Here is a 27,088-nt window from a genome sequence, read left to right as displayed (position 1 = left end):
TTGATATGTTTCTGCTCACAATTCCTTCCATACTTGTTGTTTTCTATTCTGTCTCCTTCCCCCAGTTCTGTGCTGCTGCTTTCTGCTGAAGACTCAAAAATCTGTGTGTGAGCTTTTCTCTCTCTCTCCTTTTCCTCCTCCCTCCCTTCAGAGACAGATGATATAAATAAGTCCCTGACTGGCTTTATCTGCAACATTGTAGCTTCTTTGTAATGCCAGGAGGGATAATCACAGTGAGTTCATTAGCAACTTGACCTCAGAATAACCCTCCCAGCATTACAAAGAAGCTACAATGTTGCAAATAAAGCCTGCCAGGGATTTGTTTATATCATCTGTCTCAGAGGTGGGAGGAGGGGTAGACGGAGAAAAAAAGCTCACCCACAGATTTTTGTGTTTTTAGCAAAAAGCAGCAGCTCAGAACTGGGGGAGAAGACGGAATAGATAATAACAAGTAGGAAGGAATTTAGTGGAATACCCCTTTAATTTATGTGTAAGGAGAACCTGGAGGAAACCAACAATGGGAGAACATGTTGTTCTTGGTGAGATTTGAACACAGGATATATGACAGAATTAGTCAGAGTATGAGAATCCAATACATAGCTGAGAGGCATGGCACAGTGGCATGGAATATGTGTGTCGTCAATGGCTGTACAATGAGTTGTCATTGGATGTACAGTCAGGGCCAGAAATATTTGGACAGTGACACAATTTTCGCGAGTTGGGCTCTGCATGCCACCGCATTGGATTTGAAATGAAACCTCTAAAACAGAATTCAAGTGCAGATTGTAACGTTTAATTTGAAGGGTTGAACAAAAATATCTGATAGAAAATGTAGGAATTGTACACATTTCTTTACAAACACTCCACATTTTAGGAGCTCAAAGGTAATTGGACAAATAAACATAACCCAAACAAAATATATATTTTTTTCAATATTTTGTTGCGAATCCTTTGGAGGCAATCACTGCCTTAAGTCTGGAACCCATGGACATCACCAAACGCTGGGTTTCCTCCTTCTTAATGCTTTGCCATGCCTTTACAGCCGCAGCCTTCAGGTCTTGCTTGTTTGTGGGTCTTTCCGTCTTAAGTCTGGATTTGAGCAAGTAAAATCCATGCTCAATTGGTTTAAGATCTGGTGATTGACTTGGCCATTGCAGAATGTTCCACTTTTTTGCACTCATGAACTCCTGGGTAGATTTGGCTGTATGCTTGGGGTCATTGTCCATCTGTACTATGAAGCGCTGTCCGATCAACTTTGCAGCATTTGGCTGATTCTGGGCTGAAAGTATATCCCGGTACACTTCAGAATTCATCCGGCTACTCTTGTCTGCTGTTATGTCATCAATAAACACAAGTGACCCAGTGCCATTGAAAGCCATGCATGCCCATGCCATCACGTTGCCTCCACCATGTTTTACAGAGGATGTGGTGTGCCTTGGATCATGTGCCGTTCCCTTTCTTCTCCAAACTTTTTTTTTTCTTCCCATCATTCTGGTACAGGTTGACCTTTGTCTCATCTGTCCATAGCAGCGCTTCTCAAACTTTTTCTACTGGAGCCTCACCCAACAGACCAAGGCAATGCATGCGCCTCACCAGACTGACCAAGAGGATGCCAGGGCCTCACCATCTGTGGTGAAAGTCCAATTAAAAGCTGGAAATAATGCTAGGACTAGCTTTCATCCATCTCCCAAGCTCTCTATACTAATAAAGCAGGTACAAAATAAGTTAATAAAGTTGTTAAAATGGAGATTTTTCAAAAAGCAAAAGGACTGTGCATAGTCACTTCTGTGAAAACTGGCTCCCCAGCTGGGCCTCACCAACAACTAGGGGGCGCCTCACTGGTGAGGCCCGCCTCACAGTTTGAGAAGCACTGGTCCATAGAATACTTTTCCAGAACTGAGCTGGCTTCTTGAAGTGTTTTTCGGCAAATTTAACTCTGGCCTGTCTATTTTTAGAATTGATAAATTGGTTTCTAGATGTGAACCCTTTGTATTTACTTTCATGGAGTCTTCTCTTTACTGTTGACTTAGAGACAGATACACCTACTTCCCTGAGAGTGTTCTGGACTTCAGTTGATGTTGTGAACGGGTTCTTCTTCACCAAAGAAAGTATGCGGCGATCATCCACCACTGTTGTCTTCCGTGGACGCCCAGGCCTTTTTGAGTTCCCAAGCTCACCAGTCAATTCCTTTTTTCTCAGAATGTACCCGACTGTTGATTTTGCTACTCCAAGCATGTCTGCTATCTCTCTGATGGATTTTTTCTTTTTTTTCAGCCTCAGGATGTTCTGCTTCACCTCAATTGAGAGTTCCTTTGACCGCATGTTGTCTGGTCACAGCAACAGCTTCCAAATGCAAAACCACACACCTGGAATCAACCCCAGATCTTTTAACTACTTCATTGATTACAGGTTAACGAGGGAGACGCCTTCAGAGTTAATTGCAGCCCTTAGAGTCCATTGTCCAATTACTTTTGGTCCCTTGAAAAAGAGGAGGCTATGCATTACAGAGCTAGGATTCCTAAACCCTTTCTCCGATTTGGATGTGGAAACTCTCATATTGCAGCTGGGAGTGTGCACTTTCAGCCCATATTATATATATATAATTGTATTTCTGAACATGTTTTTGTAAACAGCTAAAATAACAAAACTTGTGTCACTGTCCAAATATTTCTGGCCCTAACTGTAGTTCTGGGCAGATTTCCAGTTCTAGAAATATGACAGATACAGTTTCAGTCCCGCAGTGAAGGTTAGTGTGAAGCAAAATCTGCCGCTCTAGTTCTACGTAGTTTAAAGTCTTCTTCCCAGTGGGCCGGATGCTTATGACTTTATCCGACACACACCTCTGCTGCATCAGTAACCTGAAAGGAGACACGGAGAGGGTTATATAACCTGGTATACAGAATATGGTTTATACATGAAGGTGAAATACATTCATAGAGGTGAATTAATCTTTTTTTATACTCCACATAATGAGATGCAGCCAGAATAAATGTAGGTGGAAGGCTTCCTGACAGGCGTAGATTAGATGTGCTGGATTCCTGGCACAGCCTCCATGTTTGATGATCGGATTTCTCAGGCCGATGTGACTCACCTTATGCTTCATTTACATTCATCCTCGGCTCTTACACATTTGTAAACAGAACAAATGAGATGCATGACGGGAGCCTTACCATGACTGAGGAGGGGAACGCTGTTTACCAGAGACCATGTCAGCTTCCACTAGTAATATTATTACTGGCTGACAGATCAGCTATGTAATCATATGATGCAAACCACATTCCTATAATGTAGTTATCAGCTAGACATGTAAGTTCCACCATTTCTGTACATAGTAATAAAATAAATATGTGTGTGTGTGTGTGTGTGTGTGTGTGTGTGTGTGTGTGTGTGTGTGTATGTATGTATGTATATACACTCAGCGGCCACTTTATTAGGTACACCTGTCCAACTGCACGTTACCACTTAATTTCTAATCAGCCAATCACATGGCGGCAACTCAGTGCATTTAGGCATGTAGACATGGTCAAGACAATCTCCTGCAGTTCAAACTGAGCATCAGTATGGGGAAGAAAGGTGATTTGAGGGCCTTTGAACGTGGCATAGTTGTTGGTGCCAGAAGGCCTGGTCAGAGTATTTCTGAAACTGCTGATCTACTGGGATTTTCACGCACAACCATCTCTAGGGTTTACAGAGAATGGTCCGAAAAAGAAAAGACATCCAGTGAGCGGCAGTTCTGTGGGCGGAAATGCCTTTTTGATGCCAGAGGTCAGAGGAGAATGGGCAGACTGGTTCGAGCTGATAGAAAGGCAACAGTGACTCAAATAGCCAACCGTTACAACCAAGGTAGGCAGAAGAGCATCTCTGAACGCACAGTACGTCCAACTTTGAGGCAGATGGGCTACAGCAGCAGAAGACCACCTGTTACTAGCATGGTGTACCTAATAAAGTGGCCGGTGAGTGTATATGTATGTATGTGTGTGTGTGTGTGTATATATATATATATATATATATATATATATATATATATATATATATATATATATATATATATATAATATTAGGGATGGTCCGAACCTGCCAAGGTTCGGGTTCGGATGAACCCCAACGCTCGGCATCGGATTCCCGCTGTCTGCCCACTCCGTGCAGTGGGCGGATACAGCGGGAGGACCGCCTGGAAAACTGGGATACAGCCTATGGCTATGGCTGTACCCTAGTTTTCCAGGTGGTCCGCCCGCTGCACGGAGCGGGCAGACAGCGGGAATCATTACCGAGGGTTCGGGTTTATACCATCCCCAATAAATAAATATATATATAATATATATATATGTGTGTGTGTGTATATATATACAGATGTAGCCTGTGTTAACTTGATCACAATGAAGCATTTAACTCGACACTCAATTTGACTTAACACAGCTCCCTGACACAATTGTTGCGTCAGGGATCATGTTAACCCTGGCTACATCTGTGTGTATGTATGTATGTATGTGTATATATATATATATATAATTAGTTTTAGATCTGATTTTTGACTTGAACCTGTTTGCTGTTACTTTGAGTGACATCATTCCATAATCCTAATATACTGCTTTAAAGTGGTACTTTCTTTCTTTTAAATAAACTGATATCATTAAGTTATATAGATTTATCATTTACTTCTATTTAAAAATCTAAAGCTGCTGCATGCCCTGCAGGAAGTTGAGCTGAACACGAGCTGTCCAGAGAGGACTTGCTACTGCTCTGGACAGTTCCTGACATGGTCAGTTGTGGCAGCAGAGAGCGCTGTGTCAGACTGGAAAGGATACACCACTTCCGGCAGAACATACAGCAGCTGATAAGTACTGGAAGACTGTTGTTTTTTTAAATAGAAATAATTTACAAATCTTTATACCCTTCTGAAACCAGTTGATTTGAAACATACACATTTTCACTGGAGTTGCCTTTTAAAAGGAATGTTTTTTTTTTTTTTTTTCTTCATTGTCAGTGATAGGGAGTAGAAGAGCTGCGACCATCACCTATTTTGAATGGTCTGATCTCATTTTATCTATATACTAAAGTGTTGTGTGTGTGTGTGTGTGTGTTTTTTTTTTTTTTTTTTATAAAACAGGAAGTTTCGGCTTATCATTAGGCTTGGTGGCCAGAGAGAAACCTGCACGGGTCTCAAGATTATTTTAAAATATAGTAAAATGTGATAAAATAGTATTCTTAAAAATAAAACATTTCAAAGGTTTAAAACTGATTGGTGTGGGACTGCTCACTAGAACTGGGATCCCTTCTTGTCCCCTGAGGAAACGAACCGACAATGTGCATGCTTTACTAGTCCACTCACCAGCTGGATTATTAGGGTATATTCACACTGCGTAAATTTAAAACTAAATCCTCACTCAATTTTACGGATATTCTGCTTGAAATTCCGCTCGTAAAATATGTACAGAGCAATGTCCTATTGTGTTCAATGGAATGTCTGCTCTGTTGTCCACACGGTGGAATTGACGAGCAGAATGTTTCTCCCTGGATCTGCTTTCCGCCCAAAGAATTGACGGGTCAATTCTTTTGGTGGATTCCACTAGATAAATCCCATGAAAGTCATTGGGGCTTTGAATTTTTGCTTGAATTCAGCTTTAAGGGTATGTTCACTATTTTACTCCAGCCCGATTGAAACTTTTGGGGATGGCAACGAAAGATCACACGGGCACTTTTCTACATTTAGTGTTTCCATGTCCTAGAGTACTGCCTTTCTGGTCGTCACTGCTGCTGTTTTTGCACCAGCATTTTGACTTCCCACGCATTCTATCTCCCCAGGTATGCTTAGAAAGGTGGTGATCATGGCAAGGAAATCTCCAGAGACCCTTTCCTTATCACATTGAAAATCCCTGGTCATCTCATACATTCCCATATATAGGGTGCTTTATTTGAGCGATATATAATAGTTCTTTGTAAACACAGCGAACAATCAAGCAACGAGCGAGAAATCGTTCATTTTGATCTTTCAAAAAGTTCTCAAATCATCGTTGGTCATTCACAAAAAATTCGCAGATCGTACCGTGTAAACAGTCTTTCACCGATTTAAGCTATGTGTGAGATAGGCTTAAACAATCGCAAAACGATTTTTCCGTATGTTATATCGTTCCGTCTAAACGCTGATCGTTATGAAAAACACATCGTTCATGCGGAATCGTTAATCGTGCGATCGAGCGAATTATCGCTCCGTGTAAAAGCACCATAAGCCATCTAACAGTTTTACAGAGTCAGTTAGGGCCAGTTCACACAGCGTAATTCCGCTGCTTTGAGCGAATGGGAGAGGGCACACTCATCCGCTCAAAGAACTAACATGTTAGTTTCTTGAGCGGAGAGCGGCGGTAGCGGACAAGCACGCGCATTCTCATTTACTGAAAGCAGTACACTGAGTGTGGCGGAGAGGTCCGCCGCGGAATTACGCCGTGTGAACTGGCCCTTAGACATCACAGGAGACCAAGTGCATCATGAGAAAGCCCAAACCAGGAAGCTGTGCCTATGCAGATGATGTCATTGTCACAAAATGGCCACCACAGAGCAGCCTTGGGTCAACAGTCATAAGGTAAGAATGAGTTTACTTCACTTCTTGGTGGGGGGGTTGAAGGGGGGAAAAGACAGGGAAGGGGGGCAGATAGGTGATTGAAGCATATTACAAATTTATATAAATGTGTTTCAATTACTGGGAAAAAGTTTTTCGCTGGAGTGCCCCTTTAGGTCTTTGTTGTTACCTATTTGTCCTTCCCATAAAGTGTCTGCTATCCGGGATAGGGCCATGACATTAAGAAATCTACAGATAAGTGGCTCTTAAACCTCAACTATGCATACTGCCGGAACTTGTCATCTGATCTTGTTTGGTATAACTTGATGCCTGTGTGTTTTCTGCTTATTTGTTGAAAATGTCATGTTTTGATAAAATTGGCATTATTAAACCCTTTAAAAAAAATAAGAGTATGTTCACACTATGGACTACGCCCAGTAATTTTAGTTGGAGGCTGCGCGGCAGCCAGGGACCTGGGCACTTCTGTGAATGTCACACTTCACTGTTTATTCTGCTTGTCCTTGCATGGCTATACTGTACAAGTAGTAGCCGTAATGCAAGGAGCTGCAGCATTGTCCCATTCAAGTGAACAGACCTTGCAATTATAATAAACAATAAAAAAGATGCATAACCCTCTGATTTACAAGTGGGAAGGAAGAAAGCTGCCACTACTGTGAGTAGTAAAAGTTTGTAAGTTATTCTTTGAGAAAACTAGTACCAGCAATTGCAAGCAATGCAGACTGCAAGAAGGGGGAAGATGAAATCGAGTTATTCTGGCGGTGATTATGAGTAGGAGGAGGGGGAGCAGTGTTGCTGCAGCTGCTATTGAGTGCCAAGAAAAAACATGTTCCATTGTAGGGAACTTTAATTATCTAAAAATAGAATCCCGTGAACAACCTGTATGGTGTAAAGAAAATCAAAAGACTCATTTCCTACAGGGATTAAGGAATACTGTTTCATGTTAAACATGTCTTTAGCAAAAATGATGAGAGACTCATGATGAGAGACCCATTCAAATAAGCTTTTCGCTTCTGTGGAATCATTGCAGATATGAGCGCAACTCGAGCACGCTCGGGTCCATCCCAACCAGAGCGTGTGGCATTTGATTAGCGGTGGCTGAAGAAGTTGGATACGGCCCTAGGGAGTCCTGGAAAACCTTGTTATTTTCATGGCCAAGATGAAAATTGGCTAAAAGGGTTAAAAACTAATAAAGTCAATGTTTTTGAAAATCCTGACCTTTAGGGTACAGATACGCAGCAGATTTGATGCTGTGTTCAGTTATTTAGATCTAATCTGCTGCGTATCGCAGCAGTAAATACGCTGCGTATACGGTGTGTGTGTTTATACCCTTAGGCTATGTTCACACAATGTACTTTTTCTGACAAGAACGGCGGTAGGGGATATCAAGCTCAGATGGGAATATCCATTTAAATAAAGGCATGGACGACCACCTAGCCGCTACATGAATTTTAGCATCCGTAGACATGTATTGAACAAGTTTGTTGCCTAAAATAAGTTGATCGAAACATATCCCCCAGAAAGTAGGCAGAAGGTTGTTTTGGAAGACCGTTTTCTCATTTTAGTGTAAATTATTATCATGATGTGAAATCATCATATGATTTCATGATTATTGTTGAACTAGAAAAAAAACACCAATAAAAAACGCCAATATGCATATAGACTTGACTTTTTTTTTTTCTGGAAATTATACCCCTCAATAAAAGCCTAAAGGGGAAAAAATGATATACACAAGCCCTACTAAGTTTTTTAAAAAAATGCAAACGCACTGAAAAAGCCATACTGCTTTAAAAAAAATGGTATAGCAAAAAATGTCCTTTGGGGTTTCGTATTTCCACATTGACTCTCAGATAACATCTGTCAGCATCATTTTTTGACTGGAAAAAAAAACAAAACACTATGCGATATGCCATTTTTAGCTGCATTTTTTTCTGAAAAACATTTAGTCTGATTCCAGAAAATAGTCTGTTCATTTAGAGGTGGCTATATAACTTCTGCATAAGTGTGGCTGGGATCCTGCCTGTTCAGTCTCTGGGCCATGCTAGATTTGTTGATCTGTATTCTGGGAGTGGTGGGTAAGAATGTACAGCTTAGGGACCTATTACAAGGAGCGCTTATCTGCTAAATCAGGCAGAATTGGACAGACATAATGCTGCGTTTACATGGAAAGATTATTGTTCGAATTTGCACAATAACGATCGAATTCGAACGATAATCGTATGTGTAAACGCAGTGAACGATCAAACGACAAGCGCGCAATCGTTCATTTCGATCTTACAACATGTTCTTAAATCGCCGTTCGCAAAAAAATTTGCAGATCGTTCCGTGTAAACAGTCGTTCACCGATTTAACCTATGTGCGAGATTGGCTTAAGCGATCGCAAAATGATTTTTCCTTACGATATATCGTTCCGTCTAAACGCTGATCGTTATAAAAAAAAAAACGTTCCTTCGAAATCGTTAATCCGTACGATGGAGCGAATTATCGCTCCGTGTAAACGCAGCAATAGTTCCGTGTAATAAACACAACAATCATTGCCTGATCATTGTCTTTCAGCAAGTTTAAAGTTTAGAAATCCTCATCCGCCGGTTGTGCTGCACGCAATAGTGATGCACGCCGATGGCTGATGGAAGTGTACAGAAAATAACAAAGATGTTTGAGACTTACCATGCTTCCCCGGTGTCCTTCTGCCTGTTCCCTGCTCACTGCAGCCACCACTGACACTTCTGGCCCAGTATCTTCAGTGACAGGCCGCTCAGCCAATCACTGGCCACAGGGCTGTCCCATCTCGATCAGTGATTGGCTAAGCAGCCTGTCACTGAAGATACTGGGCAGGAGTGTCAGTGGTGGCTGCAGTGAGCGGGGAGGAGGCAGGAGGACACCAGTTTAGCATGAGTAAGTATAAACCTTATTATATACTGTTCAAAAAGCAAGGCCTGCACGGACATCACAAATATATATATTGCAGCCTTCATGCACAATTATCGCACCGTATACAGGCTTGGTAAGTGAGTGCCGATCTAGCTTACGGTGCAGTGTTGGCCCTTACTTATGGAACAAGATGTTTTCAAGAAAATAAAAAAAGACTTTTAGGCCATTGTTATTTCGTACCTATTGTTTATAATGCAGAGCAGCTCTGTGTACAGCCCCACTCTCACAAACACCAGCTTTGTATAAACACGACTTTCACGGAGACTACGTATCACTCCCCATCTGTACAATCGGTCTGTCATAGTGTTGTGTTACTTTGCTGGTGGCCGTGTGTAATGATCACCCATCCCAGCACTGCAGGGAGTAATGACACATGATATAACCCCATGTAGAGCCTGCCCCCTCTGCCTGTATATATACATATAGACATTTCCCTTGGATACCAGCCTTGTTGGTTTACATCTCACAGTGAAGAGATGATATGGACCTGAAACCATCATAAAAATGAGCTGAATGGACTTACTCCGGGACAGAGAAGCGGTGTGATAAAAGCATGTCATAACATACTAGCCTTGATCCTATTTCTTATCTGCAAGGAAAGTTTCTGATTTATTTAACCCCCTTTGTGCTAAATATCCTACCCACTAAGAAATCTTCTAGATGCCGGAATCTTATTTGTTTGTAGAATATTCCCCTGCATTATTAAATAGAGCAGCATTAGCCGTGTGTAGATATGATGCACTAATGTTACATTAGAACATCCTGCCCGTTTTTCCTCCTGCTTTAAGGTTGGACAGAATGAGTCTGCAGCTCCCTCCTCGCTCCCATAATGCTACCATCTACATCACTGTGTGCAGTGCTGGACAGGAGAGTGCCAGGAAATTTGAAACTAGTATGCATCCAGTTTTGTGGAATAGCAGAGCGTGAATTAGCAGCGTCTCCGCTAAGCTAACTTTACTGAAGCAATGTACTGATGACCCCCCATGCAATCCAATGATCAATGGGTAACTGCTGCAGATGCCACTGCTACTGTAAGTAATCTCTTTCCTCACCTTTTACAATGGGTTCTCGGTCACAAGCAAATATACAAGATCTCTGTGTTGTTGTTTTTTGTTTTTTTTCTTTATAGTAGAAATCTGCTTTTCTACATGCGTTTCTATAGGACGTTCAGTCAATCTGCATGCTGAGGCTACATGCTGATCCTATATACAGGAGAGGAAATCTATCCCTCATTTATTCCGAGACTCCCTGTGGAAGGGAAAAAACGATGGATGATTTCATTATGTCTCTTCCCCGCATCTCTATAAAATGCAGTGTCAGCTGGATCCCACACAAAAGCCTGTGCTGTGCTGCATTAACTAAGCAGACGCTGGCTGCATGCACTTACCTGCTATATATACACACCATGGATATCAGATCCAGCCTGACCTCGCAATATAATCCACCAGATTTCCTTCTATCCTTTTTTTCCAGAGAAAACACGGTCACAATGGGAGGAGTCTTTGTTAAAGGGCACAGTGCCGTACGGTTGCTGCATTGGTACCTTGGTTGAGAGGAGCAGACTGGATTCCTATGTGCTTACAATATGCTATGCGGCTGCCTTGCCCAGCTCTTAAGTGACAGCACATGTTACAGGGAAAACTAACGTGTTGGGGGGGGATCTTGCTTTGCTTTCCAGAGACGTTTGTTCTTCTTGGAGCAGATTCCACGTGGACAGATAATGTATTGACTGTTGTGTATTCAGATGTTTCTCCTGACTTGAGCTGGATGGATTTTGCAGTCTATTTCGGGGGATGCTCTTGGATGAGTTTGAGCTCGGAGTTCTATTTTAACCTTCCGAGCACCAGTGTATATTTAGCACTTTTGCTTTCAGAAAAGAATGGCGAGACGGCAAACAGAATGTAATACTATGGCAGCGGCACATGTTTCCACTTTGTGTGAGATTTAATAGGCTTTCATTCCATTTTCCTGCAGGCTCTTTGTGGCAGTAGGCCTTCCATCCGTCTTAGTCACTGCTTTTTTTTTTTTTTTTTTTTTTTTAAAGTGAAAGTCATTGCAAAATCTAAACCTTTTCCCTGAACCTAGGAGGCCCACCGATTCCAGAGATTCGATCCACCTAGTTGCTGTTAAGTGGCCTCTGCTGATGCCCGTCACCCTGGAGCCTGATTACAAAGTCCCTGTCGTCATTGTTAGGACCCATTCACATCATGTTGCTGGTTGCCCTCAGCATACCCATGTAGCTTAGATCAGCGCTCACTTACTGGGGCTATTATACGGCTCAATAATTGTGCAGCAGTGCCTTGCCTTAAATTTAAAATAATAGGTCTCCATGATCCCTGGTGTTTACCACAGTTATAGATGATCAATTCACCTTTAGCATTTAGCAGCCGATGTGGTAACTTCTAAACCAGTCTCTAAAGTGACAGGCAGTTATATACTACTGGCTGTATAGAACACTGCCAATGTTGTATACAACCAGGCTCCGTATACAACACTGTGAGAGTAGTATATAATCAGGCTGTATATAAAACTGCCAGTGTTGTATATAATTAGGCTGTATATAAAACTGCCAATGTTGTATACAACCAGGCTCTGTATAACACTGCCAATGTTGTATACAACCAGGCTCTTTATAACACTGACAATGTTGTATATAACCAGGATGGATATAACATTGGCAATTCTGTATATAGCAATGTTGTATATAACCAGGCTGTATATAACACTGACAATGTTTTATATAACCAGGCTCTTTGTAACACTGCCAATGTTGTATATAACCAGGCTGTATATAACAATGACAATGTTGTATATAACCAGGCTGTATATAACACTGCCATTGTTGTAAATAACTAGGCTCTGTATAACACTGCCAATGTTGTATATGACCAGCCTCTGTATACAGTCTGATCATGACCTCTCAGTTTGGCTATTAGGTATTTTTGAAATTAAACATTTTTAGTTAATTTCTAATGTGCATAAGTTACAATTTACAGAAACAGTGCAGAACTGTCAGGGTATGTATTGTGTATAGGGCTCCTGGCGACTTTCCAGTCAAGCAAAAAATAAAACAAGGGCATAGATTGGCCTCCTGGGCATCCTTGGAACAAATCTAAGGCTACGTTCACATTAGCGTTTGACCATCCGGCACCATTCAGTCTACCTTTTCCGTTTTAGAGTAAGCAAAACGGAAACTGTCGGATCCGTTAAAATACCCATAGATTCCCATGCATGTGCTCCGTTTGCATGCAATCTGTTCAAGATCCGTTTTTTTGAACGGAAGAAAAAATAGTGTTTGCAGTATTTTTCTTTCTGCTTAAAAAAACGGATCACAAACGGAAAGTGCACTTCCGTTTTTTTTTTTACATTGTAGTCAGAGGACTGATCTAAAACGGAAGGTATTTCCGTTCACATCCATTTTTTTTTCATCCGTTTTTTCACTGAGCATGTGCAGAAGTAGCAAGAAACCAAAGAAGAAAAATAAACTGATAGAAAAACGGATGCTGACTGATGCAAACAGCGTCACAGGGGTGACGCTGTTGTTATATGAATGTAGCTGTGTTTTATTTCAGTCCTGGATAACCCTTTTTAAGCGTAGTCTGACATGTACCGGATCCGTAGCGGATTTCACGCAGCAGATTCTGGTAGTGTGAAGTGAATGGGTCACATACCCGTTGCGGAATTTTCGTTCTGCTGCCAGTATGTGTCCCGGCCCCTTTAACCCCCCCCCCCCCCCCACCATCCCGCAGCCCCCGGCCCGGAGCATACATTACCTGCTCAGCGCTGCGGCTGTGTAAGGCTCCCGGCTCCCCTCGCTCCCCATCAGCCAATCAGTGCACGGCAGCAGGGGGGGGGGGGATTATAAAGAGGCCGGCTTACATATCGGCAGTGGAATGAATATTCCACTGCGGATATGTAACCCCCATAGACCTTCACACTACATGGATCCGCATGCAGTTTGAAATCCGCTGCGGATCTGGTATGTGTGAAGGCACCCTAACAGAGAAAAGCAAAAGGCAGTATGACTGCCTCCATGATATTATTCATTGTGCGTTTAATAAAGAAAAAAAAAATGGTAGCCTGTAGCTAAACAGAAAGTGTTGGTCTATAGATTCCTTTTTTTTTTTTTTTCTAGTAAAAAGTGCTGGTTCCTGATCTGTAGTCTTGGTTAGTTAATGCTTTCTCAGCTGCCCATAGTCATTGTACATTACTTGCTGCTGAGATTCATGAGCGGGGTAGCTGACATGCTAACATAACAGTTTACATTCCCAAGGAGTCTGTGAATGGTGTTGCACATAGTGTAAATGACATGTCGCCTAGTAATGAGTCACATGGGTATGTGCACACAAACTCGTCACTTCTACTACGGTAAGGCCTGGAGGCTTGAATCATTAAAAATAAACAATTGATAGCCTATCCACATTGTGTGATATGTACAAACAAAATCACCAAAAATACGGTATATCAAAGATATAAAAAAATGTAAATGATAAATTTATAGTAAAGTCACTTTCTGGATTGGTCAAAAAGGTTTCCAACATTTTAAAGGGGTTTTCCAATCGTACAAAATGATCCCCTATCCACATGAATTCTGACTGCTGTGGCCTCCCATGATCTTAAAGGGAAGCTGTCAGCCGGGATGCCGTGGCGGAGCCCACCCGACCCCCTCCCCCCCCCAAAATGGGCCCACTGTAACCTCATGAACAGAGCGGTGGGTCATGCATCCTAATGGAGTCTTAAAGAGCACCTGTCAGCCGGGATGCCGTGGCCGAAACCGGCCGACCCCCCCCCCCCCCTCCTGAACCCGGTCCCTGGGCGGAGAAATCACAGTCAGAAGCTGAGCGCGCGTTATGCAAAGCAGTAGAGATGAGTCCGACGTCCATAGAAAATGACTGCTCCAGTAGTAAAGTATTCCGGGCTCCACCGGGGGGTCGGCCGGACTCGGCCACGGCATCCCGGCTGACAGGTGCTCTTTAAGACTCCATTAGGATGCATGAGGTTCATGAGGTTACAGGGGGCCCATTGGTTAGAAGTCCCCCCGCCCCAATCAGACAGCTATACCCTAAAGATGAGAAATGCCCTTTAAAGGATCATTATGTCAGGCCATGTTCACATGCTGTAAAATAGCGACTGCCATTTGAATTTAAAATAACAGCCGTTGTTTTCATTCTTCAAAGATTTCCATTGAAGTCTATTGGTTCACACAATGTAAAAAAATAACGTCAACTGTTCACAGCAGCCATCAAATTCATGTTCATGTCATTAATTCATAGCCATTATTGCGCAAACAGTGGCCGTTATTTTACGCTTTTCCCACATAGTTTATTAAATTCACCGTCCTTTCGCCATCTTTTGCATTAAATTTTTAAAGGACCTTTTGATAAGACACACCCAAGAGGGCCATTATTCTATTTGAACGATAATGTTTCAACTAAAACAGGCTAAACCACACCCGTTTGGTACTCACAACAACCTTCATTAAAAAATAGTGTGTGAACATAGCCTTAGGGTAGCTTGTCTCAATTATGGACTAATATTTTCTTAAATGAACGGATAAGCACAGACAGATGAGTAAAATACTCCATCCAGGGGAATACCGTGTATATTACTAAACACCAAGTTTTAATTCATTAAAGTATATTCTATGTTTTTTTTTCCTTCTTTTTTTACATATTGAATGTATAACTATTGGAGTGTCTTCCTATATGTAAGGAGGGATAATGTGTTTCGCTCTATATAACAATCTATGTACAGCAGCTCCCTCTAGTGGTGAAACAGTCACTATAATTGCATTGAACATTGCTATTTTAGTGATTCTGTTAACTATAGTTTCTGTATACTTTTACATAATAACTTTTCACATTCTTATTTAATGCGATCAGAATTCATTGCTTTCTCTCAGACCGGCGTTAGCGATGTATAACATTAAATACAAAGTAGTGTTTTCATTTTAAGTGGTGGTCAGAGTTTTGATATGGCGGCTGGTTTCAGATAAGCGTTGTACGGCCACAAAAATTTGCTTGAAAATTAGTTTTCAGTGATATTTAGAAGTTATTGGAACATTGGGACATAGTGGGTGGTGGGGAACTCAAAAATAGTAAAGATAAGTAAGACTATGTTTTACCTTGCAAATTGTGATTTATTTATGAGGCCCTGCTGAGGGTTGTATAATCTAAATTAGAGCCTCCTCTACTTAAGTCTAACCCAAAAGGTGCCTGAGCACAGTGCTTGCAAGGTTTGTCACCCTTCCCGTAGCTTCACGGCCATGAGTCCTAAAGACGCGCGGAGTGGAGGACCCCTTCTACCATCCCTGAATGGTTTTGCATGCAGCATGTATTGCATCACGAGGCAGGAATTATTCTGCATGCTTCTTTGCCTACACAGTACTTTTTGGCTGTTCAGGGGTTGCCTGGGGATCTATATATATTTTTTTTTTAATTATCATTATATATAGCTGTGAATGGAATAAAAACCAAAAATTTTATTATACATGTGAGAGATTTGGTGCTGTGTGACAGGAGAGCTGACTGTACAATGCAAGCACCCTTAGAAGTCTCTGCACAGCAGCTGTACACAAGCACAGTCAAGGGAGATATGTAGCGGCCATATATAACATTTATTTAAACATAGGAAACTTTAAAAAAATACAGAGAGTATACTGCAAACGGCTTGTGATCACAACCCCTTTTGAGTAATTTTTTTTTTTTTTTTACAGCAGTGCCTCTTTAATTCATTCTGATTTTTGTGGCAAAGCACTTTACATTAGGGTACATTTATATGTTGTTACCCAGCTTTCCCAGACTGCTAACTCCCTAATTTGCCTACTTCTGCAGGGATAGATATCCTCTTATACTGTAGCTGCCATCTGGGTAAGAACACTGTAGAGCTCTTATATAAACCATTATCTACGAATGAGCGCATCACTGTGTATGCATATATCCACAGAGGGTGATCACTCTTACCTGACCGCAGACTGCTATACCACCAGCTTATGTCCTAGAATAACCAGTCAGATTTGAGTAAGGATCTCTGTGAAGCTGTAATGGACACGTAAGTCATAGTTAGGCAGATTTGCCTTTTAGGAACCTGAGAAAGCTGGGTCATTCATCCACATATACCTCCTAGCAGCACCGACAACATAATAAGAATGAATACAACAAAATGTGAAAGAAGGACCAATTAAACACGCTTCTTGCCCCAGTTGTTGTACTGATTCATCGCTTCACGACCTGCATTGTGCAGCTCAACGTGCCCATTATAGTCAACGTCAACAGAGCCCTGCCCCTTCTCCTCAAACTTCTGCTCCCAGCCGTGATGTCATGCATGTGCACACCGCTGAAACACACATCCAGCCGGTCCCCTGCCGAAGATGAATGAGGCTGGGAGGAAACTGCTCCCTCTTTGTCTGCAGGATTTCTCCAATACTGCTTGTTTCTGCCGCTGGCTGAAAGTATTGCAGGTTTAGCTATATAGTGCATTTTATATGATTATATATATATATATATATATATATATATATATATATATATATATATAATTTTATTTATTTTTCCCAAGGTTTAGTATCCCTTTTAATACACATAAAATAGAATAAGTAAAATAGTATAGAATACAGTGTCAGTATGTGCGATATGTATTATATCTGCCCCTATATGTTAATTTTGTACTTTTATTATATTCCTGGTTTATTATGGTTACGAATCTATTTGTGTTTATTTTTAACAGATGACCCTGGAAATACAAGATTGCTTCCACAGGCTGCTAGTGTCAACAATGAATTCCCTGAATACGGAACGACTGAGCACAGGGAGAACGACACCTTCAGAGCTGCATGTGGACGTTTAGATGAACAAACACAATGCCCAGAAGATCTAGGAGGACTGGAGGAGCCCCGCTGCCCATTCACACAAAATGACTATTTTCAACAATGTTTACATGATGAAATAAAGAGCGGGTCTCAAAATTTAGTGGAGGATGATGGAGACTATAACTGTTCTCTAGATCACCATCAAACCAACAGACACTCCCATCCAGAATGTAATTTGTTAGTTGGCGGTAACTTGGAGAATGAGCAGGATAGTTCTAATGTTCCGAGCCCTCCTCCATTAAAGAAGGTAGATGGCGTAATGGTTCCCAATCAGGAGGAGCCATCAGATGCGCCTACGGTTCACGCTCCAGAAAGGAAACCATCATACATGCATGTAGAAAGAGAGTTACCGGCCATTTCAGAGGAGGAGACTCTCTCAGAATCTTCTCTATCACAAATCACAGAGATTGCGGATTTCCCCAAATCTTCAACGTCGACTGTCATGGACCACAGTGATGGCTTCATGGAGGGAACTGTTTTAACAAGAGTCTGTGTCGGAGAGAATGGTGGTGGTGCTACTCACTCGCAATCTCCTCTTATATCGGTATGTTTAGGAAATGCTGCTACTAATGGTACGGATATTACAACGGTACAAACAGAGATGGCTGCAGGATGCGAGGACAATTCTCCTTCTACAATGGAGGGAAAACTAAATGATACCACATCCCTCATATCTCCAGGAACAAATAGTTACTGTCCAACACCCGAGAGGACTAGAACTTCAGTAGGGGCAACGTTTTCATGTGTAATCCAGAGGCCTAGGAGCGCCTCTGACTCATGTACTCATGATGGGGTAGACAATGAGGTTTTCATAAAGGATACTGTACCTGGTGATGAGATTTCAGGACGTGTTCGAATTCCCCAAAGGTAAGTCATAGCTGATATTTCTCAAGGATTCCCATGTATATGGGATTTGCCGACATAGTGGTTAGCATTGTTGCTTTGCAATAGTGGACTCCTAAATCTAGCTGAGGACAACATCTACATGCAGGGTCTAAATGGTTAGACCCCCATGAATTGCTAGAACAAGTGGTGAGAAAGGTTCCCCCTTTTTTTCCTTTCTGCACTCGATGGATTCTATAGTAAGTCTATGGCGATTGTTAAGGCACATGTGCACTTTTTAGACAAGCAATGGAGAGGAGGAAAGAGGTCGCAGGCCTAGGGCACAGATACTCTAGGCCATGCCAGATTGACTCGATTGCTGCAGATTAAGGCTATGTTCACACTATGGCAACAACAGCCGTACTTTGTGCGGAGTGGAACATAGCCTATTCTGCTATGGGATCTAGGTAATGGGCTGTATTCCTGTTTTCCAGGCGGTACTCGGGCTGTCTCTACCTTCCACACTGAACGGGAAGGCAGCGGGAGTCCAATTCCGGTGGGCTGCAGGAAAAACTGACATGCGCCCGCATCCCAATTTAGCACAAATGTTCATCCAGCCGGTACTGCAATATCGGCCGGGTACTATCTTCACTGACACCGGCCGTTCTGCGACACCTCAAAATAACTAGACAACTGCGGACCCAGTTGCATAGTTTTATTAACATGAAGAGTAACGGTACCTTTTGGATTTTATATTTTTAGGCTATGTTTACACGCCATCAAATTAATGGTTGTTTTTAATTCACGGCCATCATTTAACAGCAAATAATGCCCGTTATTTTAGCTAATTATATTATTTGTAGAATAAGGCATTATTTTAAAATGACGGCCATCCAGTAAAACCGGCCATCATTTTAACAGTGTGTGAGCAAAACTCTACTGTTAAAGTTGCTTTTTTAGCTGCAAAGCCTCCCCCCCACTTTCCTTTACCGACCCTCTCCATTTCTATCAGATAATCTGCCAAAGATTTGAAGCCAAAGCCAGGAATGGATTTGAAAGAGGTGAAATCTCAGACTTTCCTTTATGACCTGATCTCTGTTTATAGTCTGTTTCTGGCTTCGGCTTCAAATCTTTGGCAGATAATCAGTCTTTCTGTGTGAATGGACCCAAAATCTTACAGCACATGCACCACTGTGTGTACCAACTGCGCCTTTCTCCTCAAGCCCTGTGTGACACTCGAAGCTAGAGTATGAAGAGGGAAGTGAGGAGTTTGCTCCAGCCACACCTCTGCCCCTTGAGATTGGTGATTTAACCCCTTAAGGTCAAAGCCAATTTTCATTTTTGCACTTTTGCTTTTTCCACTTTATGTTTAAAAGTCCATAGCACTTGCATTTTTTCACCTAGAGACGTATATGAGCGCTTATTTTTTGTGAAACCAATTGTACTTTGCAATGACAGGCATTATTTTTCCATAACATATGCTGCGAAACCGTAAAAAAATCATTGGCGCTGTCAAATAAAAAAAAAGGAATTTGTTTTGATTTCGGGAAGTTTTGCATTTACGCCGTTCGCCCTATGGTAAAACTGACTGGTTATGCATGTTCCTCAAGTCGTTACGATTACAACGATATGTAACATGTATAACTTTTATATCATCTGATGGTCTGTAAAACATTCAAACCATTGTTAACAGATATATGTTCCTTAAAATCGCTCTATTCCCAGGCTTACAGTGTTTTTATCCTTTTGGTCTATGGGGCTAATTGAGGTGTCAGTTTTTGCGCCATGATGTGTTCTTTCTATCGGTACCTTGATTGCGCATATACGACTTTTTGATCACTTTGTATTACATTTTTTCTGGATTTGATGCGACCAAAAATGCGCAATTTTGCACTTTGGAATTTTTTGACGCTTAAGCTGTTTACCGTGCGAGATCAGTAATTTGATTAATTAATAGTTCGGGCGATTATGTGCGCGGCGATAGCAAACATGTTTATTTATTTGTTTATTTATTTATATTTATAAAATGGGAAAAGGGGGGTGATTTGGACTTATAATAGGGGAGGGGATTTTTTATTAATAAAAAAACATTTTTACTTTTATTTTTACTGTAACTAGAAGTCCCCCTGGGGGACTTGTATATACACAGCACTGATCTCTCATGGACATAGACAGCAATAAACAGACTCTGTCTCCTTGAGATAAATGTAAAATATCATTGAGCATGCTCTGTGACCTTTGAAAAGGTAATTCCACAGGGAGCTATTGCTATCAATAGAACAGAACAGGAAGTCTCAGCTTTAGCCCCAGTGGTGAGAATGAAAACTGCAAGATCTCAGGATTATTTAATAATATAGATAAAAAAAATTAAAAAATGAGAGTAAATAAAAACATTATTTAAAAGTCATTTTCTGATGACACATTCCCTTTTAAAGTTAGATTTACTAGCATTACAGCCATAAATATAACATCTAAAAATGCTGTTATTCTCTATGTTATAGCTATGCAACGGTTGGAAGTTGCATAGCTGTTTCTGTGACATTTTCCCTTTACGGTACGTTCACACGTACCAGATCCGCAGCGAGACCCGCTGCAGATCCAGTACTGTGAAAGTGAATGGGTCCCATACACGCAGCGTGTATGGTACCTATTCACCTTCACAATACTCGATTCGCAGCGGGTCTCGCTGCGAGAAATCCGCTGCGAGAAATCCGCTGCGGATCCGGTACGTGTGAACGCAGCCTTAAAGGGGTACTCCAGTGAATTTTTTTTCTTTCAGATGAACTGATTTCAAAAAGTTTTACAGATTTGTAATTCACTTTTATTTAAAAATCTCTAGTCTTTGAGCTAATTCACACATCCGTTGTTCTGTCCGCAATTGCGGACAGAACATGAAACAAATGTTATCCTATAGCCCCGTTCACACGTCCGTACGTGTATATGAGGCCGCGATCCGTGCCGCAAAAAAATTTAATTTTGCGGCACAGATGGCTGGGGTAATGATGTGTAAACGTAGTGCTCCGTAAAGCATGGAGCACTACGGATGCACATACGGTAGTGCAGTCCGCGGTCATGGACTGCACTACGGGTGTGTGAATGTGGCCTTACTTTTTTTTATCAGCTGCTATCTGTCCTGCAAGATACAGTGTTTTCTTTATAGTCTGACACAGTGCTCTCTGCTGCCCCCTCTGTCTATGTCAGAAACTGTCTACAGCAAGAATTGTCTTCTGTGGGAATTTGCTGACATGGACAGAGGTGGCAGCAGAGAGCATTGTGTCAGACTGTAAGGAATACACCACTTCCTGCAGGACATACAGCAGCTGATAAATACTGAAAGACTAGATAAGATATTTTTAAATAGAAGTAATTTACAAATTTATAGCAGATGGTCATGGTTGGCAGTCTCTCTGCTTCTGATTGATGATGGACGTCTACTCATATGTAAGTATGGATGTTTACAAAGCACACGCTAAATGGGAGAAACCGATCTTTATACTTATTTAGTAATGCTTCCTCTGGTATTTTAGTTTACTTTGTCGTACAAAACACCGGGCAAAACAGATGGACTCTCCTTAGTGGAGCCGAGTCCATTTATGAGAATTAATGGTATTTGTGCTTTTATTAGTTCACAAATTAAAGTTAATTAGTTGGTGTGATCCTTTAATCTTCAGCGATCGTTAGAATAAATGAATACTTGTATCCAGTATCGGGGAAAGTCTTAAACAGCATCTGTCACCGTTTTATTTTGGGCTATGTTTACATGTGTCGGATTTGCAGATTAAACATGGCTTCTTTATCTACAGCAGAAATGCAGGGATGAAAGTTGGATTCCTGTTGAAGATGCTGTATTGTAGCCGGCCGGGTTACATAATCGCAGAGGAAATTTCCGCTGCGGGTATGTAACCCCATTGAAGTGACAGTACCAGGATTCGCAGCGGATTTCGCTGCAAACTTGCAGTGTGAAATCCGGTATGTGTGAGGCTACCCTTACATTTTTAAAGTAGCTCAGGTGTGGTTTGCCATCAAGCTCCATTCACTTCAGTGGAACTGAGTTGCAAAACCTACACCCAAACTGGAGACAAGAGTGGTGCTGTCTCTGGAAGAAAGTGGCCATGTTTTTGTAGCCCTGGATAACCCCTTTAAAGTGTAAGCTCATGCATGCGAGCAGGGACCTCACTCCTCATGTATGAATAATTATATGTATCTCTCTGTAATGTCTATTTTTTGTCTATGTATGTACCCCAGAATTGTAAAGTGCTGCGGAATCTGTTGGCGCTATATAAATAAAAATTATTATTATTATTATTATTATATTATTATTAAAGTAGTAAAATAAAACTTAAAAGATTTATAAGTTGCCTATTCATGTAATCGTACTGACTTGAGGAATGCAGATAACATGTCCGTTACACCACAGGGTGAACGGCATAAACACAAAAACCCTAAACAATCATTTATGTTTCATGAGGTGAACTTACAATATTTAAATGACAATGGCCCCCTGAAACGTACGAGTTCAGCCGTCTTATTGTATGGCAGCTTTAATGTCCCGGTCTTTCCCACATTAGGACACTACCTATAAAGGAAGTGGTATATTCTTTCCAGTCTGACCCAGTGCTCTCTGCTGCCACCTCTGTCCGTGACAGGAACTGTCCAGAGCAGTAGCAAATCCCCATAAAAAAGCTCTCCTGCTCTGGGCAGTTCCTGTCATGAGCAAAGGTGGCAGCAGAGAGCACTGTATCAGACTGAAGAGAAAACAGTACTTCCTGCAGGATGCACAGCAGCTGATAAGTACTGGAAAATGAGATTTTTGAGTAGAATCAAATTGCAAATCTGTATAACTTTTTGACACCAGTTGATTGAAAATATATTTTTTCCACTGGATAAGCCCTTTTAATAATTTTCATACCCTATAATTGTTATGGTGTGAGCTTCTATAAACATCTAATTAGTTCTCTTTCTTCCAGTCCTAGGATTGTTATTGATGACCAATATGAAGATACCTTTCGATCCAAGAGATATTCTGAGGACTCTACAGATTTGTACAGCTCCCAGTTTGAGAACATATTGGACAATACATCGTTGTATTACAGCGTGGAGTCATTGGACACCTTATACTATGAGCCAGACAGTTTCTTCAGTTTTGAGATGCCACTCACACCAATGATTCAGCAAAGAATCAAGGAAAGCAGCCAGTATATGGAGAGGAACATGTCTGCCGATGTGGAACAGGAGTTTCTTCAAGTTGACTCTGGCAGTGGAATATCTATGGGATACAGCAATGATGTCACCAATGGACTGGATGATACCACCGAAGCAGAATTAAGTAAAACAAGTGAGGAGCTGGATATCTCAGGAAGGTAAGGCACATGATTCGTTGTTTTAGATGACAATCTTATAGTAATTTTATAGTTTCTATACAGAGTGTTTCAATGCTCATCTCATTGCAGGTGTAATTTGCTACTGGGTAAAACTTTATATCACAGTTTGTATGAAAGGCAATGGTGTCACAGACATTTGTCATTTATTTCTATTAAAAATAGTCAGCTGCTGTATGTCCTGCAGGAAGTGGTGTATTCTTTCCGGTCTGACATTGTGCTCTTTACTGCCACCTCTGTCCATGTCAGGAACTTTCTAGAGACTTTCTATGCTGCTCTGGACAGTTCCTGACATGGACAGAGGTGGCAGCAGAGAGCACTGTGTCAGACTGGAAATAGTACACCACTTACTGCAGGACATACAGCAGCTGATAATTACTGGAGATTTTTTTTTAATAGAAGTAAATTAGAAATGTCTGGTAGTTGATTTGGACAATTTTTTTTTCTGAATACAATCTATTACCGTTTCTCAGACAGCTCTTTATTATAACAACCATCTGCCATATATTATGAGTATGTAGTTCTACCTCATGATACTGTGTATAGGAATCATACATGCTGAGGGCTGCTAGTGAAATGAGACCTAGCTGTACACTCATCGGCTTTGTCCTTTCTATTAAGACTGAAGAGTAGTTATATATTCCCATGTGTTTTACTTCTGGGAACGTAACCATTGATCAGACAGTGGTTAATGCTGCAGGCTCTAATGGACTGGAATAATATAAATTATAGTATGGGACTGTAGCAACAGGAAGACGAGAGGCAGTGAAGTGGCGGTATTGTTCTCGGGGAGGGTGAGTTCCTATTCTGTAGATATTTAGTATGACTGTACCACTACCTGTTCTTATGGGGCTGATCACGTCTACTTGCCTGCGTCTCACTTGCCTGTCGTGCAGGCACAGCCGGTGCTATGAGTAAGTTGCATGCTTTTTCCTAAGTTTCTCTATTACTAGCGATTATTATTGTCTATGGGCACGGTGTTAGATGTGGCTAGGCTTCAGCGTATACATTATACTGTGTGTCGTGTGACTTCTCATTGTGTTCTGCTTTTAGTTTTTCAGTGCAACTGAGTACAGAGTAGACTCCTACTGACTATTATACCATAATAAGTGGCATACGGTGACCTGTCAGGGTAATTCAGGCTGAATGTACTGACCATTCACAGTGCCTCATGTGATTGTGTTAGGACTGTCACAGATACCATTAAACTTATTCTAGTCATTAGAGGGCCTGCCAGGAACCTGGTCACGAACACATTGATTATTACCTGTACGCTAAGCTTCACCTTTCTTCCCCAATGTCATGCCCTGTCTATACCAAGCTGGTATGGAATACTGGTGGTGGCAGCTAGTGGGGTGTTTGGGAAGTTAGATTTCTACAATCTTTTTGTTACATTTTTTTTTTCTTTAAAATCATCTGGTGTCAGAAAATTATGTAGATTTTATAATTTGCTTCTATTTAAAAATCTCAAGTCTTCTAGTACTTATAAGCTGCTGTATGCCATGCAGAAAGTGGTATTTTCTTTCCAGGCTGACTCGGTGCTCTTTGCTGCCACCTCTGTCCGTGTCAGGAACTGTCCAGAATCCCCATAAGAAAAAACTTTTTCTGCTCTGGACAGTTCCTGACACAGACAGAGGTGGCAGCAGAGAGCACTGTGTCAGGCTGGAAAGACACAGGAGACAGGAGTAAAATAGAAGCATTGAGGGTCTTGGTATAACATGCTGTTTGTTTTATGGGATGACAGCTGCAATGCACTGGGATATTACATACAATGTATTGTGCAGATAGCTCTGCTTGTCTGACAGATATGAGTAGCTTTATCTTGTTGAGCTATCATTGTATATACTGCCTGTACACCGTGCATCATACATTCATCTTCAGTTATAGGATACGGTCAAAATTTAATCCTACTTCACAGAGATTGTACAATATCATCTGTCTGTGGGGCGCTCCTGCAGTTACACGTGTATAGATTTCCCTAGGTTATCAGTAGGAGACAATGCTCTTTGTTATGCACCAAGTCAGTCAGTATAATGTCACTGTGTGGTTACAGAGTTTTTGGTGCTGTGTGACAGGAGAGCTGACCATACAATGTGAGCACCCCCAGGATTCTCCGCTACTGAATATGGTTACGCAGCAGCTGCACATATGTGTATTGATGGGAGACACCTAGTGGCCATATGTATAATGCTGATTTAAACATAGAAAACCTTAGAAAAATAATAAAGTATACTGCAAAACTGCTAATCACAACCCCTGTTGTTTGTTTTAAATTAGTTTTTTACGAAAGTTGCTTCTTTAACCCTTTTCATGTCAGCCATACGTATATATACATTCCTGCTGCACATGCCCCATGCAGCAGGGGGAATGTCAGAGGGTGCAGCACTGGGGATGTGGGATAGTTCTGCACAGGCTCTGGGCTGCACTAACAAGTTGCACTGCAAGCCTTCTCTGTGGCTTACACTGTCTGTATTAGAGAGCAGAATATGTAGCAATATATGTATCATGTATAGTAGCACTGTCCAGTCGCACAAGCAGCAATGTACACAATAGATGGTGAATAGCAGTGCAGACAATATACTGGGTGAGCTCATACAGCACAGACTGGGTAGTGTTGCTGCACTTGTAGTACTTGATATTGCATCTCTCCTTGTGAAGATCTACTAAGTACTACAAGTGCAGCAACATTACCCAGTCTGTGCTGTATAGACTCATCCAGCATATTGTCTGCACTGCTATTCACCATCTATTGTATACATTGCTGCTTGTGCCACTGGAGAGACAGTGCTACTATACATGATACATATATTGCTACATATTCTGCTCTCTGATACAGACAGTGTAAGCCACAGAGAAGGCTTGCAGGGCTGGGTAGACATTGGCTTAGTTTGTTTATGAAACTTTTGTTGCAACAACTTGTTAGTTCAGCCCAGAGCCTGTGCAGAACTATCCCACATCCCCCTGCACAGCCTAACAGCACTGAGAGCTCGAACAAGACTGGATGAACACTGCTTTCATCTGTTGCTGTATTTTATTTAGACCTCTACATGGTATTTTAACAAAGATTATAAATAGTATTTTAGCTACTGAAGATTTATTTACCTTTTCCACAAGGGCCCTGTGGATTTTTATTTATATATAGTTTTTATCATGTGTGATTAAACTATAGGAGCCTGTTCATGGTGTCTTGAGGGCTGTTTTTGTTCTGTTTATGATCCCAATAAAAACGAGATCATGGTGCAAAAAATGACACCGCCCTGTAGGTGAAAAAATAAAAGCGCTATGGCTCTTAGAAGGCGGGAAGGACATCTGGGCATCAATGGGCTCGGTCATGAAGGGGTTTATGTAAAGAAAATAATTATCACCTTTACCTTACATCATACAAATATTTTATTTCACTTAAAAAAGGGTTAACAGACATAGAAAAGGAGAACTGTATGAGTGGTTAGTGATTTACCCGTCATGTGTGAACCTCTGTACACCTTCAGCTTTCACAGGGAAGTGAAATCATACAGGCGT

The 27,088-nt window shown here is 41.4% G+C and overlaps 1 protein-coding gene across 4 annotated transcripts in view; it reads left to right on the top strand.

Annotated features, from left to right (window-relative positions):
- The window catches only part of PSD3 (pleckstrin and Sec7 domain containing 3), a 286,235-nt gene that overhangs the window by 65,179 nt on the left and 193,968 nt on the right, over positions 1–27,088 (top strand). For all 4 annotated transcript variants that reach the window (XM_069978141.1, XM_069978144.1, XM_069978142.1 and 1 more), the window contains 2 exons: positions 17,228–18,236; positions 23,159–23,551. In XM_069978141.1, coding sequence (XP_069834242.1) covers positions 17,228–18,236; positions 23,159–23,551 — 1,402 coding nt within the window. The remainder of the gene's footprint in view (positions 1–17,227; positions 18,237–23,158; positions 23,552–27,088) is intronic.

Source organism: Dendropsophus ebraccatus, chromosome 7 (assembly GCF_027789765.1).
Source record: "Dendropsophus ebraccatus isolate aDenEbr1 chromosome 7, aDenEbr1.pat, whole genome shotgun sequence".
NCBI lineage: Eukaryota > Metazoa > Chordata > Amphibia > Anura > Hylidae > Dendropsophus > Dendropsophus ebraccatus.
This window is presented reverse-complemented; position numbering and strand designations above follow the sequence as displayed.